This window comes from Lutra lutra, chromosome 1 (genome assembly GCF_902655055.1).
Source record: "Lutra lutra chromosome 1, mLutLut1.2, whole genome shotgun sequence".
NCBI lineage: Eukaryota > Metazoa > Chordata > Mammalia > Carnivora > Mustelidae > Lutra > Lutra lutra.
In genome coordinates, this window is record NC_062278.1 from 217,202,298 (window position 1) to 217,216,094 (window position 13,797).

The following is a 13,797-nucleotide window of genomic DNA, read 5'->3' on the forward strand; positions in this document are numbered from 1 at the left end:
GAATATTTTGTGTGTGTTTGTCCCCCCCCACCCCTTTTTATTATGAAAACTGTCAAAAGTAGCAGAAACATTGAAAAAATAGTGTGAGGAACATCCATCTGTCCACCACAGTGGTTGACCTTCTGTCTTTCTTGCTTCTTGTACATAGTTCTGTTATGATACGGCATGGATGTCCCCAAACTATGCTATGCAAAATCACACACTGGAGAAAAGCACAGGGCTGAGGCTGAGCCTCAACACCCAAAAACCTTGTCAGTGACATTAAAAAAATAAATAAAAAAAAACAGACCTCTAATAAAACAGCACAGTTTTACTTATGTTAAATGGTTAAGAAATACAACATAAATTACTGCAGTAAATATAGCGCTTTTCCCAGAAAGAGACCTGACATTTGTTGTAGAAGTAGTCATGTCAGCAAACAGATTGAAGCTGGTAAGTAATTGTGAAGTTCAGGAGGGTTGCCCGAAATCCTACAGAAACTGGGAACCCAAGGTGGGTAAGGGTAACCCCCCCTAACATCTCGGGGGTGTGATTAAGCCGGTAGAGGGTGGAGCTGTGTGTGTGCATTTTGTGTATGTCCACAGAGCTAGGTTCAGCTGGGTTCTGGGTTTAACTGGTGTTCCTTTTGTGTGTCTTGCAGACAAAATTACACATGCCCCAACGGGAAATTTATATAATGCTCACTTTGTTCCCTAATGTCTCAGGGGCCCTGAAGAACTGTGTTTTCAAAACAAGCATTAATGCAGAACTGACTATAGAAAGTGGTAGACATAATTTTTTTCCTGAACCATAGGAAACTTGCAAATATCACGATGCTTCACTATTAAGGATTTCAGCAAGAACTATCACAAAATTAGGACATTGCCTAATGTAACTGTAATAGCATTACCACGCTTCAAAAAATAGGAATACTTTGGTGTCATCTAGCATGACATTCATATTCACATTTTCCCCAATGTCTCCCTTGTATAGGTGGCTTTTTTCAAACCAGGATTTAGTCAAGCTTTCCATATTGATTAGGTGATTGTCTTTTTAGTGTCTAAATTTAGAATAATGCCACGTACCACCCTGTTTTTATTAGGACATTGATTTTTAAAGACAACAGAAGGCAGTTTTGCCTGCTTGCTTTAAATATACTTTTTTTTTAATTTTTTTTTATTTTTAATTTTTTTTTATTTTTTCAGCATAACAGTATTCATTATTTTTGCACCACACCCAGTGCTCCATGCAATCTGTGCCCTCTACAATACCCACCACCTGGTGCCCCCAACCTCCCACCCCCCACCCCTTCAAAATTCTCAGATCGTTTTTCAGAGTCCATAGTCTCTCATGGTTCACCTCCCCATCCAATTTCCCTCAACTCCCTTCTCCTCTCCATCTCCCCTTGTCCTCCATGCTATTTGTTATGCTCCACAAATAAGTGAAACCATATGATAACTGACTCTCTCTGCTTGACTTATTTCACTCAGCATCATCTCTTCCAGTCCCGTCCATGTTGCTACAAAAGTTGGGTATTCATCCTTTCTGATGGAGGCATAATACTCCATAGTGTATATGGACCACAACTTCCTTATCCATTCGTCCGTTGAAGGGCATCTTGGTTCTTTCCACAGTTTGGCGACTGTGGCCATTGCTGCTATAAACATTGGGGTGCAGATGGCCCTTCTTTTCACTACATCTTTATCTTTGGGGTGAATACCCAGTAGTGCAATTGCAGGGTCATAGGGAAGCTCTGTTTTTACTTTTATTTTATTTTAATTCAACTAATTAACCTATAGTGTATTATTACACTATAGTATTACACTAGTTTTGAGGTAAAATTCAGTGACTCCTCAGTTACATGCGACACCAGTGCTCACTAAGTCCTGTACCCTCCTTAATGCCCTTCGCCCAGTGACCCCATCCTCCCACCCTCTTCCCCACTTCCCCTCCAACAGCCCTCAGTTTGTTTCCTAGAGTTAAGAGTTTCTTATGGTTTGTCTCCCTGTCTGATTTTGTCTTGTATAAGAATATTCTTGAAAGGAATTATTCACAAGGTAACTCTTATTAAATGAATACTTTGGGGGAAAAATTGTTAGTGGGCAAATTGTTCCTGAGGCAAATTTTCAAACTTGGCATTGAAGGCTGAACCTGTCTAGGGGGGGGGAGGGGGTGGTCTTCAAAGAGGCCCTGGTAGGCAGGAGAAACTGGTCAAGCCAAGATAGTTTTATGGTCCCGAGCTATGGGTTTCTCACCTATTCTTCCAGTCCAACCCCAAGTAGGGGTTTTGCGGGATTTCTGGGGGGTGATTCCTACTCAAAAGGGGAGAAGGGCAAGGGGACTCCAGGGGAAGGGAGTGGTCAGAGAAGACATCCTCCTGTCTAGGAGCAATGGGGGCTCCCTGCTCAGTGGGGAGCCTGCTTCTCCCTCTGCCCCTCCCCATCTTGTGCTCTCTCTTGCTTGCTCACTCTCTCTTAAATAAGTAAATAAAATCTTTAAAAAACACAGAAACACACACAGCTGGATATAAAAATTTGAGTTTGTGGACTCTGAGAAACAAACTGAGGGTTTGGGAGGGGAGGGGAATGGGGTGATGGGTGGGCCTGGTGGTAGGTATTAAGGAGGGCACGTATTGCATGGAGCACTGGGTGTGGTGCATGAACAATGAATCTTGGAACACTGGAAACAGAAAATAAAATTTAAAAAATAAATTAAAAAAATAAAAAGATATATGGCAGCTGGGAGAAAAAAATTGAGTTTTGTCCTGGCAGGCTTTTGAGCTCACGGGTCCCAGCCCACTGTGAAGAATTAAATACCCCATGAGCCCATAGGCAGACACCATGTCTGGCTCTTTATGTAACACCCATACACCAGCATCTTCCCTTTCCCTATGTGGCCAAAGCCAGAGACCATGGGTGACAGAATAAACCACTACCTCCACTCCCCACCCCCTACCCCCCATCTCCAGGCCCAGATGGGACTCAAGGGAGTCCCAGGAGAGGGCAGCCTCTCCTTGGTATTGCCGAGATGATGGGGTCCTCTGAGCAGGCTGGGCTTGTGTCCCGGGGGCCTTTGCCCCACTTCTGGTCCAGGCCTGACTCTGGGCATGGCCTCTTTTTCCTCCTGCCCCACTGCAGCTGCTGGCCCTGCCCCAGTACCCTTCACCCTCAACTTCACCATCATCAACCTGCATTACACGAAGGCCATGCGGCCGGGCTCTGCGAAGTTCAACTCCACAGAGTCAGTCCTACAAGGCCTGGTGAGAGCCCTCTTCTACCCATCCCTCTTCTCGGACTCCCTCCCCACCCTCTCTGAGTTTCCTTACCCTTTTGGAGGATACAGAGGGCTTGAAGAGCAGACTGTTTCTGGGTTCAAAACTTGGAACTGCCACAGGCCAGCGACGTCCCTTTGGAGTCATGATCTTGCCTTTTCGGTACCATTTCCTCCTCTGTACACTGAGACAAGAGAAGCCTTGATCCCAAAGGGTTCTTCTGAGAATTCAGTGTCATACTGAGATGATTGGAGAACTGCTGTTTTATCTGAAAATCTCGGGTTTTAAAATAGTGGTTGCTTTTCCACTTCTTTTTCATTCACCCGCTTCTTCCTCCTCAGCTCAAGCCCTTGTTTGCCAACAGCAGCATTGGGTCACTCTACACTGGCTGCAAAGTGACCACACTAAGGTGAGACCTCCTCTTTGTCTGGCGTTAGGAGGTGGAGGCAGGTGGAGGCTCGTTGGGTTGGACTGGCCAGGGGCCCGGACTAGGGAAGCAAGCGAGATGCCTACGGCAGAGATTTGAAGGAACCGCTCACCCTCAGGGTTAGCCCTGCCTTTGCACAGCCCCGAGAGTAAGCACTCCCTTAGATACCGTATCCAGGCACCTTGCTGGTCTCACACAGTTCCCAGCTCTGGTGCCAGTCCCCTGTGCTCCCCTCTCTAGGTTATCTTAAGCCCAATCAGAGAATCAGGCTTATGTGACCTGAATAGGGCCATACACAGACAGGAAAGGACATGTCAGCGGGTAGCACAGGGCATTCTTTTTTTTGGTAAGAGCCTTCTTGGCAGTCTAAGGACTATTCTTTTGGCATCCAGGTGACAGTTAATGTGCAAAGAAATACAACCTCAGTGGAGGTTGCTGGAGGGGAGGTGGGGTGGGCAAATGGGCTCACTGGGAGATAGGCATTAAGGAGGACCCAGGATGGGATGAGCACTGGGTGTTACATGCGACTGATGAATCACTGAATTCTATCCTGAACCTAATAATATGCTATATGTTAACTTTAACTTAAATTTAAACAATTAAATTTTTTAAAAGGGAAAAGTAACCTCAGTGGATAGACGCCTTACATGTCTTAGGTCCCAAAAGGTAACCAATATCTCTTGTAAGCGTCCCGAGCAGTTAAGAGGTTTACCATACTTAAGGAAGCCCAAAGCTAGAGCCTCCTGCAAGGTATTCTTGTCCATTTTCCACCCTCCCAGAAAAGACACAGTCATCAACAAGGGGTCATTTTCACCATAAGCAACATCACCAGTCAACACAACTGACATTGCACCTTTATCAAGTTTCTGGGAGACCAGAGCTGGAAGCAGCTTGGCTCAAGGTCACTGCTGATCGTGCAAGGGATACTCTGTTTCTCCCCAGTAATACCCTTGGCAGTGCGACCTGCTGGATCCCCCAGGTTTTCCCTTCAGGATTAATTTTTCCTGCCTCCTTCCCCCATATACCTGGGAATACAGGAAGCAGGTGGGCTGTGGGTGGGGGTCTTTGCTATGTAGCATCTCATGCTCAGGTGCTCAGGTCCAAAAATTGGGTTGGATCAGCTTTTCAAGAGCTGATGAATCTGCAGAGCTGTTCCCCAGTGCTAGGGACTGTCAGTGTTTGGCTCCGTGAATATTTGTTTTATTAAACAGTTAATTAATGGGTATTTGGCACCAGAGCTAGGTGTGGTATGTCAGTCATTTCTGAACCTCAAGACATTCCAGCAATAGGGTTAGACCACTATCCATGCTGCAAAGGTGCGAGAACCAAATCAGGCACACTTAGGTGGATTATTCGGTAAGTGACAGAGCGAAGGTTTGAACTGGTGGTCATCTGACTTTGGAATACCCACTCTGGTCCTTTGTTGCACAAGGATGCCCCTTCTCTTAGGAGCAGCGCATGTCTGGACCAGGAGAGCAGATAAGCAGGCATTCACATACAAGTGGGCTGATGAAAGGATGTCCTGGCAGGGATGTCCCTCAGTCCTGTTCCCATACCCATGTCCTTCTCCCCACCAGGCCTGAAAAAAGTGGAACAGCCACTGGAGTGGACGCTGTCTGCACCTACCAACCTGACCCCTCGGGTCTCCAGCTGGACAGGGAGCGGCTCTACTGGGAGCTGAGCCACCAGACACATGGTGTCACTCAGCTTGGTTCCTACATCCTGGACAGGGACAGTCTCTATGTCAATGGTGAGCATCTGGTGGTAACAGGGGTCTTGTCCTGCACCCCAGATGGGTTATTCTCTTGATGCTCTATTCTCTTGATTCTCTGGCCAGAGGGATACATCCATGTCTGCCTCTAGACTTTTCTCTCCTCGTTCTTCCTTTCCTTGTGAGATCCCCCTTCCCTACCAAAGGCTACATCACCCACAGGGAGGTGGGAGGTCAGAGAAATGTTATAGGAGGCACCACCCACTGTCGGGCAGGGAGAGGACCTCATGATGGCAACTGTTGTTCCACCAATGGCCCAGTCCCTTCATCCCCTGCTTAAGCCTCTCAAACATCCCACCTCCCTTTTATCCACCCCCTGTAGGTTACACCAGACCACCACCGACCTCCATCCCCAGTGGTAAGTGCTCAAATCCTGGATGGCTCCATTCCCCCCATACCTCGTGGGAACAGCTGCTCCCTCTGCCCTAAGCCCAGGGCTTCTGGGAGGAAGAGAGCCTTAGCTGCCTGGTCACCTGCCTTCCCCTACCTCTGCCTTCTGTGACTCTGGCTGGGCATCAAGCACCCCTGCCTCTGGCATCTCCAAGGAGACAGGGCCCCATCTCTCTTCCTCCCTCCCTTCCTTCTCTCCCTCATCTCTTCTGCTGCTTCCTCCTCAGTTCCTGTGACTTCCACGCCCTCAGGGACCTCTGCAGCTCCAATCTCCTTCTCCAGCTCCACAGGTAAGAGCCTTCTCTCCGTGGCTCCCTCCTTCCCTGCCCCCCCCCCACATACCTCTGTGCTTTGCAGTGAGAAGGGAAAGAGAGTACGCACACACAGCTCAAAGCAAGGGGACCGCATGGAGGAGGGGATCCTCCGATCAGGCCCTCGTCACTGACCAGTCCAGCTCCATCCCTAGGTTTGGGGAGCTCCGTGACTAGCTTTTCCATTCCAGGCTGAAGCAGTGACTCCTTTTAATGCCCCTTTTGCTTTCTGTGAAGGTTTTGTATCAGCTAGGTTTACCGTGTAACAGACGACCCTCACATTAAGACAATCGTCTACTGCTGCTCACTAGTATATAGGTCAGCGGGGTGGTTCCTCTGGTCTGAACCAGCCTCCCTTATGTGTCTGCAGTCACCTGAAGCTAGGTGACTCTGCACTGGAGGAGGCCTAATTGATGGCTGGGGTGCCTCCGTCTCCTTCAGGCGGCCTCTCCCCATCCTGCAGACTAGCTCTGGCTCCTTCATTTGCTGGTCATGGGCTTCCTAGATGCAGGAGAGGGCAAGCCTCGGTGCACAGGCACTTCTCAAGTTTCTGCTTGCATCATGTTTCTCTTGTCGCATGGGCCAAAGCAAGTCAGGGCCAAGCCAGAGTCAGGAGGTAGAGAAACAGACTTGTGGAAGGGGCTATGAGACCACACCAAGGGTGCAGGTCCACAGAGGTAAAGAATTTGTGGTCACATTTATAGGCTACCCTGGGTGGCCTGCCAGGGATCAGACTGTAACCCTTTTGGCTTTAGGGACCCATGGGGTCAGTTAGTGAAATTAGATGCAGTGATACATTCTGGAACAATTTTCAAAGCTTTAACTTCTGCTCGAATGGAATGGATATAGTCAAAGGCAAATCCAGGACTAATTCCCCAAGGGCAGAGACTAAAGCAGAGGAAGCAGGTGTAAGGAGCAGTGAGAGCAATATTGACTGGCCATGTGTCACCTCACGGACACCCTGCTTCACACGTATAGTCTTCGACCCCAGCAGATGGACACTGCTCTTTCTCTGTTTAGGAGAGACATAAGACCGGTCCATGTGGGTCTGGGTGTTTTTCTAAGGTCACACAGTCAGTGGATGGGCAGGACTTAAGTTTAAGTGATTCAAACTCTAGAATCTGAACTTCTGCCCCAAAATAGCTGTGTGGCTTTGGGGAAGTGACTTGACTTCTCTGAAACTTATTTTCAGCCTCTGTCATTTGGAGTAAAAGGATTCACTTCCAGGGTTTGTTTAAGGATATGAGATACTATATGGAAAATTCTTTTTCTTAAAAGATTTTGTTTATTTATCTGTCAGAGAGGGAGAGAGGTGTGCGGGAGCACAAGTAGGCAGAGCAGCAGGCAGAGGCAGAGAGAGAAGCAGGCTCCCCGCTGAGCAAGGAGCCCCATGCAGGACTCGATCCCAGGACCCCAGGATCATGACCTGAGCTGAAGGCTGCAGCTTAACCAACTGAGCCACCCACGTGTCCCTAGATGGAAAGTTCTTAGCACAGAATAGACTCTTACCAAAAATCAGGTCTTACTATTACTGCTATTTTTAGTGTCATTATTAATATCATTACTGTTAGCAGAATAACAAAGTTTCCCTTTGGGGCGGAGATATTCTGAGCTCTCGCACCAGATGTGAATACCAGGGCACCAGGGATGTGGATGCAGACTCTACCCCACCATCCCTAAATCCAGCTGAGGCAGTGACTCAGGGCATGGCTTCTCTCCCAACCTCACTGCAGTCTCTGGCCCTGACCTGGTTCCATTCACCCTTAACTTCACCATCACCAACCTGCGCTACACGGAGGACATGGAGCTTATGGGCTCTGCCAAGTTCAGTGAAACAGAGATGATCTTGCAGAGCCTGGTGAGAGCCCCACACACCCCATCCCTCCACCACCCACCCCATCCCTCCACCACCCACTGATGTCCACCTTGCCACTGATGCCAGCCCCACCTGCCTCTCCCATGCCCCGCCCACCTCTCCCTACCTCCCAACTGATGCCAGCCCCACCCAGTTCACCCCAACCCTGCCCTTGTCCAGATCAGTCCTTCTACTCACCTCCCTCTCCTTCAACAGCTCAGACCCTTATTCAAGAAAACCAGTGTCGGCCCGCTCTACTCTGGCTGCAGACTGACCTCGCTCAGGTGGGACCCACAGGAGATGGCCCTGTGAGGCACAGTGAATTTCTTACCATAGTCCTTTAGGGCTGGGTCCTCCCTTTGGCCTCAGCCCTTTCCAGCTCCCAGCCTGGCATAGCCACTGTCCTTTGGGTTATGGGCCCCCAGGCCCTGCTCTGGACCTTTCCATCGTCCTGAGCCTCAGATCTCCCATGCAATATTTCGTAGAAATAAAATGACAACATAGCAACTGGAAAGTATGCATCGAAGCCCTTTATCAAGATTGCATCCCTGAACCTCCACAAAGGATGCAATCCCCAGTCTAAGGTACCTCCAACCCCACACCGCATATAAATATTTCTAAAGGTGAACACACAGCAAGTACTTAGCATGTGTCAGACATCAGGGTTCTTGATGTATGGTCACTATTGACATTCTGGGCCAGATAGTTACTGTCATGGGCGGTCGTTCCCTGAACAATATAATATGTAGCCACATCTTGGCCACTAGATCGATTCCTGTAGCATCCCAGCCCCCAAAGTTCTGACAACAAAATCTATCACCAGGCATTGCCAAATGTCTCCTGAGATGCAGAGCACCCCAGGTTAGAGTCACTGGGTGAAATGCGTCCTGTCCATCATCTCCCTAGACTCACTTACCATCACTACTATTATCCCTATTTGGCAGAGTAGTCAAGGCACAAACAGGTCAAGGAACTTTCCCAGAGCGGATGGCTGCCAAATGGTGGAGCCAGGATTCAAGCCCGGTCTCCCTAGAGTCCATGCCTTTTCCCACTAAGCTTGCTTTGCTTCTTTTCTCTGGGAAGAACCATAGGATCTCTCCCCTCCCCCATCACCCCAGCCTTCAAATCCCTGCTCCCTTCAATGCAGAGACATGCTACTCGGCCCCACTTTACCAAGTGATAGGGCTTCTCAGCATGCATGGGCTTCTCCATTCCAAGGTCCCCTGGAGGGTTTAGCCTCATTGGGCATCTCCCTAGGATTTTTCCATGCCTCCAAAAATAGAATTGGAGAAAGGATTCCCTCCCTGTGATGCTAGAATAGAGAGGGATGGAATGAAGCCCTCTTTCTTAGGACCTAGCCCAGGTTGCTGATGCACCCACGGTAGAAGTGGTCTCTTCACTCCCCTTGCCTGGATTTCCACAAATTTCCTTTCCATCCACAAACATTGCTTGAGCGCCTACTGTATCCAAGCTTTGTGCTGAGCTCCAAAATCTCCATGGAGGTCAAGAGCATAGACTCTGCCATCAAGAAGAGTGTCTTATATTAATTATATGTAAACATGTGCAAACACATTTGTATACATTAATTATATGTGAATTATATAATTATATGTAAACTATAATTAATGCTATACTATTTTATTTATAAAATAGTGACAGACACTCCCCTAGCCCTTAGGGATGCACCAGATACTATTGTAAACATTATATTAATATCAACAGATTTAAACCTTAAACCTCACACTTGGATGCCATGATTATACCCATTTTTGAGGTAAGAAACTGAGGCCCAGAGAGACTGTTAAAGGGTTGGGATATGGGTAGTGTAGGGGGTCTAGGAGGAACTGAAGTGGCAGCTCATACCTAGAGAGGAGGACACTGTGGCCTGGAGACACAGCTCTGGGCCAGGAGGACTGATTCGGGGAGAGGGAAGCCCAGGTGGAGAGGCTCAGGGTAGCGAACACGCAGAGCAGAAACCCTCACCTGCAAGGAGGGAGGCAGAGGGATGCGCAGGGCGGGCGGTGGGTGCGGGGAAGTGGGTGTTGTGAGGGGCACAGCCCAGGTTCCCCCACAGGCAGTAGGGAGCCAAAGGATTTCAGCAAATTTCTCACAAGGGAACATTCCCATTTTAAGTGAGACTCGGTGCTGTGATGACAGTGGATGGTGAAGCGCGGGGAGGCCCGGGATCAGCCCCGTTTTCAGAATGTGGAGCAAATTCCCTCAGCGGTGGGTGGCGGGCCTCCAGGACCCATCCACAGGAGCCCCACTACGTCCTAGCTTTCCCCAGGGTACCCCCCGAATGGTGCCCCTCAAGAACGCTCTGCAGATGGATCTCAATTATCCGCCCCGCTGGGTCCTGCCCTCCCCAGGCCCCAGAAGGCTGGAGCAGCCACCCGCGTGAACGCCGTCTGCTTCCGCCGCCCGGATCCCACGGGCCTCGCGCTGGATAGAGAGCGGCTGTACTGGGAGCTGAGCCGGCTGACCCATGGCGTCACCAGGCTGGGCCACTACACCCTGGAGGAGGACAGTCTCTGTGTCAGTGGTGAGCAGCGGCCCCTGCACTCTGCTGAGCTGTCAAGCCCAAGGTCCACCCCTCCATCCACCCCCACCCTGTCTTCTTTTTTCCCTTCTCTACCTCAGCACCTCCCCTCTCTCCTGTCCTCTCTCCGCAGGCTACACCCACCAGACACCAGTAACTGCCCCCAGTGGTGAGTGTGCGGCGGGTCTTCAGACTGCCCCCCCCCCAATCAGGGAAAGAAGCAGCAGACCCCGCCCACACCGCCAGCTGTCGGGGAGGGCAGGGGTCAGGGATGCAGACTGGGAGTTCACTGCAGTACGATTCAGCTGTGCATCACCTCTGTGCTGTTGGCTGAACACAGAAATGGCCACCACGTGGGGGTCGAGGGATGGAAGAAAGTACCAGAAGGCAGGCTTGAATAAATAAGAATGTTAGTTGGTAGACTGTCTCCTGCGGATCCTGCCCACCTTCACCTGCTGCATGTGACGGTCTCAGGTTGTCCTCACGGGTGGTTCTGGCACTAGGTCCCCAAGGACCCTCAACACTTGCTATGGTCTCCGGTGAGATAGCTGCGGGTCCCAGGCCCTGCCCCCGTACCCATTCCAGGCCTGACTCATCTCCTCTCCCTCCTCTGCTGCAGCCACCGGACGACCGCTGGTGCCATTCACTCTCAACTTCACTGTCACCAACCTGCACTACACGGAGGACATGCAGCCTCCAGGCTCCCGGAAATTTAACAGCACAGAGAAGTCCCTGAGGCTCCAGGCGAGAGCCCCGCCCACCTCCCCCTGCCAGCCCCGCCCCCTAGCCTCATCCTGCCTACTGATGCGAGGCCACCCCTATTCCAGCCCAGACCTTGGGAGCTAGCCCCTCCCACCTCGCTCTTGCCCCACCCACCGATGCCCGTCCAGCCCCTGCGTCTCAATTCACTTATTTACTTCCCTTGTTTTCACCCACAGCTCCGACCCTTGTTCAAGAACACCAGTGTGGGGCCCCTCTACTCAGACTGCAGGCTGACCTTGCTCAGGTGAGTCCTTGCAATCCCAGGCCAGGACCACCTCAAGGGCTCCCAGACCCCAAGAGTTCCCTCTGCTTCCTTCCTGCCTTCTCTGTCCATGTCCTCAGAAGAGGTGGAATTCAGGAACCACTGGCTCCAGGACCAAGACCTCTTCTGATTGCAAGCACCCCCAACCCCACCAACTGTCCCCACGTTCTAGGGAGCCCCTCAGCAGGATATGACCCTAGGCTAGTCATCCTTCCAAATTCCCTCCTGCCTCCCTTTGACCAAAGAGGGCATTTCCTTTAGGTTTTCAGTTCCATCCCCAGGATTCCTCTGAAGACAAGCATGCCTTTTCCACCTGCTTTAATCCCAAATTCCAGCTCTTCACCTGTCTCAAGTAGGAGCTCTCCTGTCCCCCAGCTTGCAGGTTTCAGACCTGCAATTTAATAAAAATCCTCCCACCCACTGACTGTGTGCACAGCCCCAGGCTGGCCAGAGGTGGGTGCCAGCCTTCTCGCTTGCTCTGGCTCCTTCCTGTCCTGCCCCAGAGGGGCCAGGCACCCTGCTTGGGGACTCCATCTATTGTTACCCCTACCCACCCACCCTCCAGGCCCAAGAATGATGGGGCAGCCACTGGAGTGGATGCCATCTGCACCCACCGCCCTGACCCCATGAGCCCTGGGCTGGACAGAGAGCGGCTGTACGAGGAGCTGAGCCAGCTGACCCGTGGCATCACCAGGCTGGGTCCCTATACCCTGGACCCGGATAGTCTCTACATCAATGGTGAGGGATTGCCATCTGTGTCCACCTTTCAACAGTCCCCACATCCTCCCCTCCATTCCTCCATCTCACTCATTACTTGCCCTCCTCACCCTTTCTCGCTCTACCTGTGCAGGTTACACCCGCCAGACCCAGGCCACCACCCCCAGCGGTGAGTGTCCAGAGGCTTCCGAAGTCTCTGCAACCCTGTGGGTCCCTCTGCAACCCTAGAACAGAAGCTGCCAGTAGCCAGCTGCCTGCCCTCTGCACCCTGCTCCATCCCCAACCTCGGGTGAACCCATTAAAGCCCCAGACATAGGCGCTGGTCCCTGGCATCTGCAGGATGACGAGGTCCCCACCCTGAGCACTGGTTTGCTGCCAGCTTCTACGGTGATAGAGTGTACATCATTGGTGGGGGCCGTGTTGGGCTGTGGGCCTCCCCTGTGCTGAGAGGGCTTCTACTGCAGCAGGATTCTGCATGAGTTCGGATCTCCACTGGGGGTTCACATTTCCAAGTTCTGTAAGCAGGTCCTTTGTCTGTCTGGAGATGGGAGTGGAGCAGACCTGGATCCCCTTCCAGTGCATAATCATCTTCCTTTTAAAGAATTTCAGCTGTGATGATGTAGCGGCCATCTTTCCAGCAGCCCAAGTTGCCTCTTCATTGAGGACCTCTCCCTTCCCCTCCTCACTGTCACTCCCTCTCTTTGCAGGTTACACCCATCCAGCTTCAGCCACCACCCCCAAGAGTGAGTATTTCAGACCTCTGTGTGCCTGGGACCACCACCCTTTCCCTAAAGATAGGAGCTGCTGAACCAGGAAGGTCTTGCCTCCTAATCCCCCCCTTCTGGGTGGGAAGGAGTACAGAGGATGTTAATGGAAATGCGGGCTGAACTGGAGGTCACAGGACCCACCCCTCCCTGCCCGTACAACACACCCGAGGATGATGCCCTGACTCCAGGCTGAATGGGGCATAGGGCCAGGCACACAGTTTGTGACGTGAGTTGCCACCATGGCCATCATTCCCTTATAGGTGTAACCCACCTTTGATTTCATCCCCTGTGTTCTTTTCCCTCTGTTGCTGTGACCTCTGCAACCTTCCCCCGTCCTCTCTGCCCTATCCCTCAAGTTCGCAAGTAGGAAGGTCCTACTGGTACCCAAATCATTTCTACAAAATCATCCATTCAAGATCACTTCTTCCCTCATTATTGCTTACTTAGTTTCCCTGAGGAAACTCATCCATTTCTGTGGGTTTCAGGGACCACATAACAGCTCAAGGTCTAGCTGCTCAGAATCCTAATCCTGAGTCCAGCCCACTCTACACGGCAGCTCCTCACCCTTGGTCCACCCACCTCCTGGACATCACCTGACCCCTCAGTCTCTGACCCTAAAGTCACCATCTTCTCCCAAACGTGCTCCTTTTCCTTATCACCAAAGGCAGGGACACACGTGCCAACCTTCACCCTCCTTCCCACTCACCTCCCATCTATCCATCACCAAATCATCTCTTCTCCCTTCA

General features: G+C 51.0%; 1 protein-coding gene across 8 annotated transcripts in view; it reads left to right on the plus strand.

Annotated features, from left to right (window-relative positions):
- MUC16 (mucin 16, cell surface associated) overlaps positions 1-13,797 on the plus strand; it is a 121,251-nt gene that overhangs the window by 82,703 nt on the left and 24,751 nt on the right. For 6 of the 8 annotated variants that reach the window (XM_047703669.1, XM_047703695.1, XM_047703677.1 and 3 more), the window contains 14 exons: positions 3,117-3,238; positions 3,592-3,659; positions 5,255-5,427; positions 5,771-5,806; positions 6,066-6,128; positions 7,883-8,007; positions 8,221-8,288; positions 10,374-10,546; positions 10,677-10,712; positions 11,163-11,287; positions 11,482-11,549; positions 12,133-12,305; positions 12,418-12,453; positions 12,992-13,027. In XM_047703669.1, coding sequence (XP_047559625.1) covers positions 3,117-3,238; positions 3,592-3,659; positions 5,255-5,427; positions 5,771-5,806; positions 6,066-6,128; positions 7,883-8,007; positions 8,221-8,288; positions 10,374-10,546; positions 10,677-10,712; positions 11,163-11,287; positions 11,482-11,549; positions 12,133-12,305; positions 12,418-12,453; positions 12,992-13,027 — 1,302 coding nt within the window. The remainder of the gene's footprint in view (positions 1-3,116; positions 3,239-3,591; positions 3,660-5,254; positions 5,428-5,770; positions 5,807-6,065; positions 6,129-7,882; positions 8,008-8,220; positions 8,289-10,373; positions 10,547-10,676; positions 10,713-11,162; positions 11,288-11,481; positions 11,550-12,132; positions 12,306-12,417; positions 12,454-12,991; positions 13,028-13,797) is intronic. The other 2 variants (XM_047703686.1, XM_047703706.1) reach the window with 2 other exon arrangements.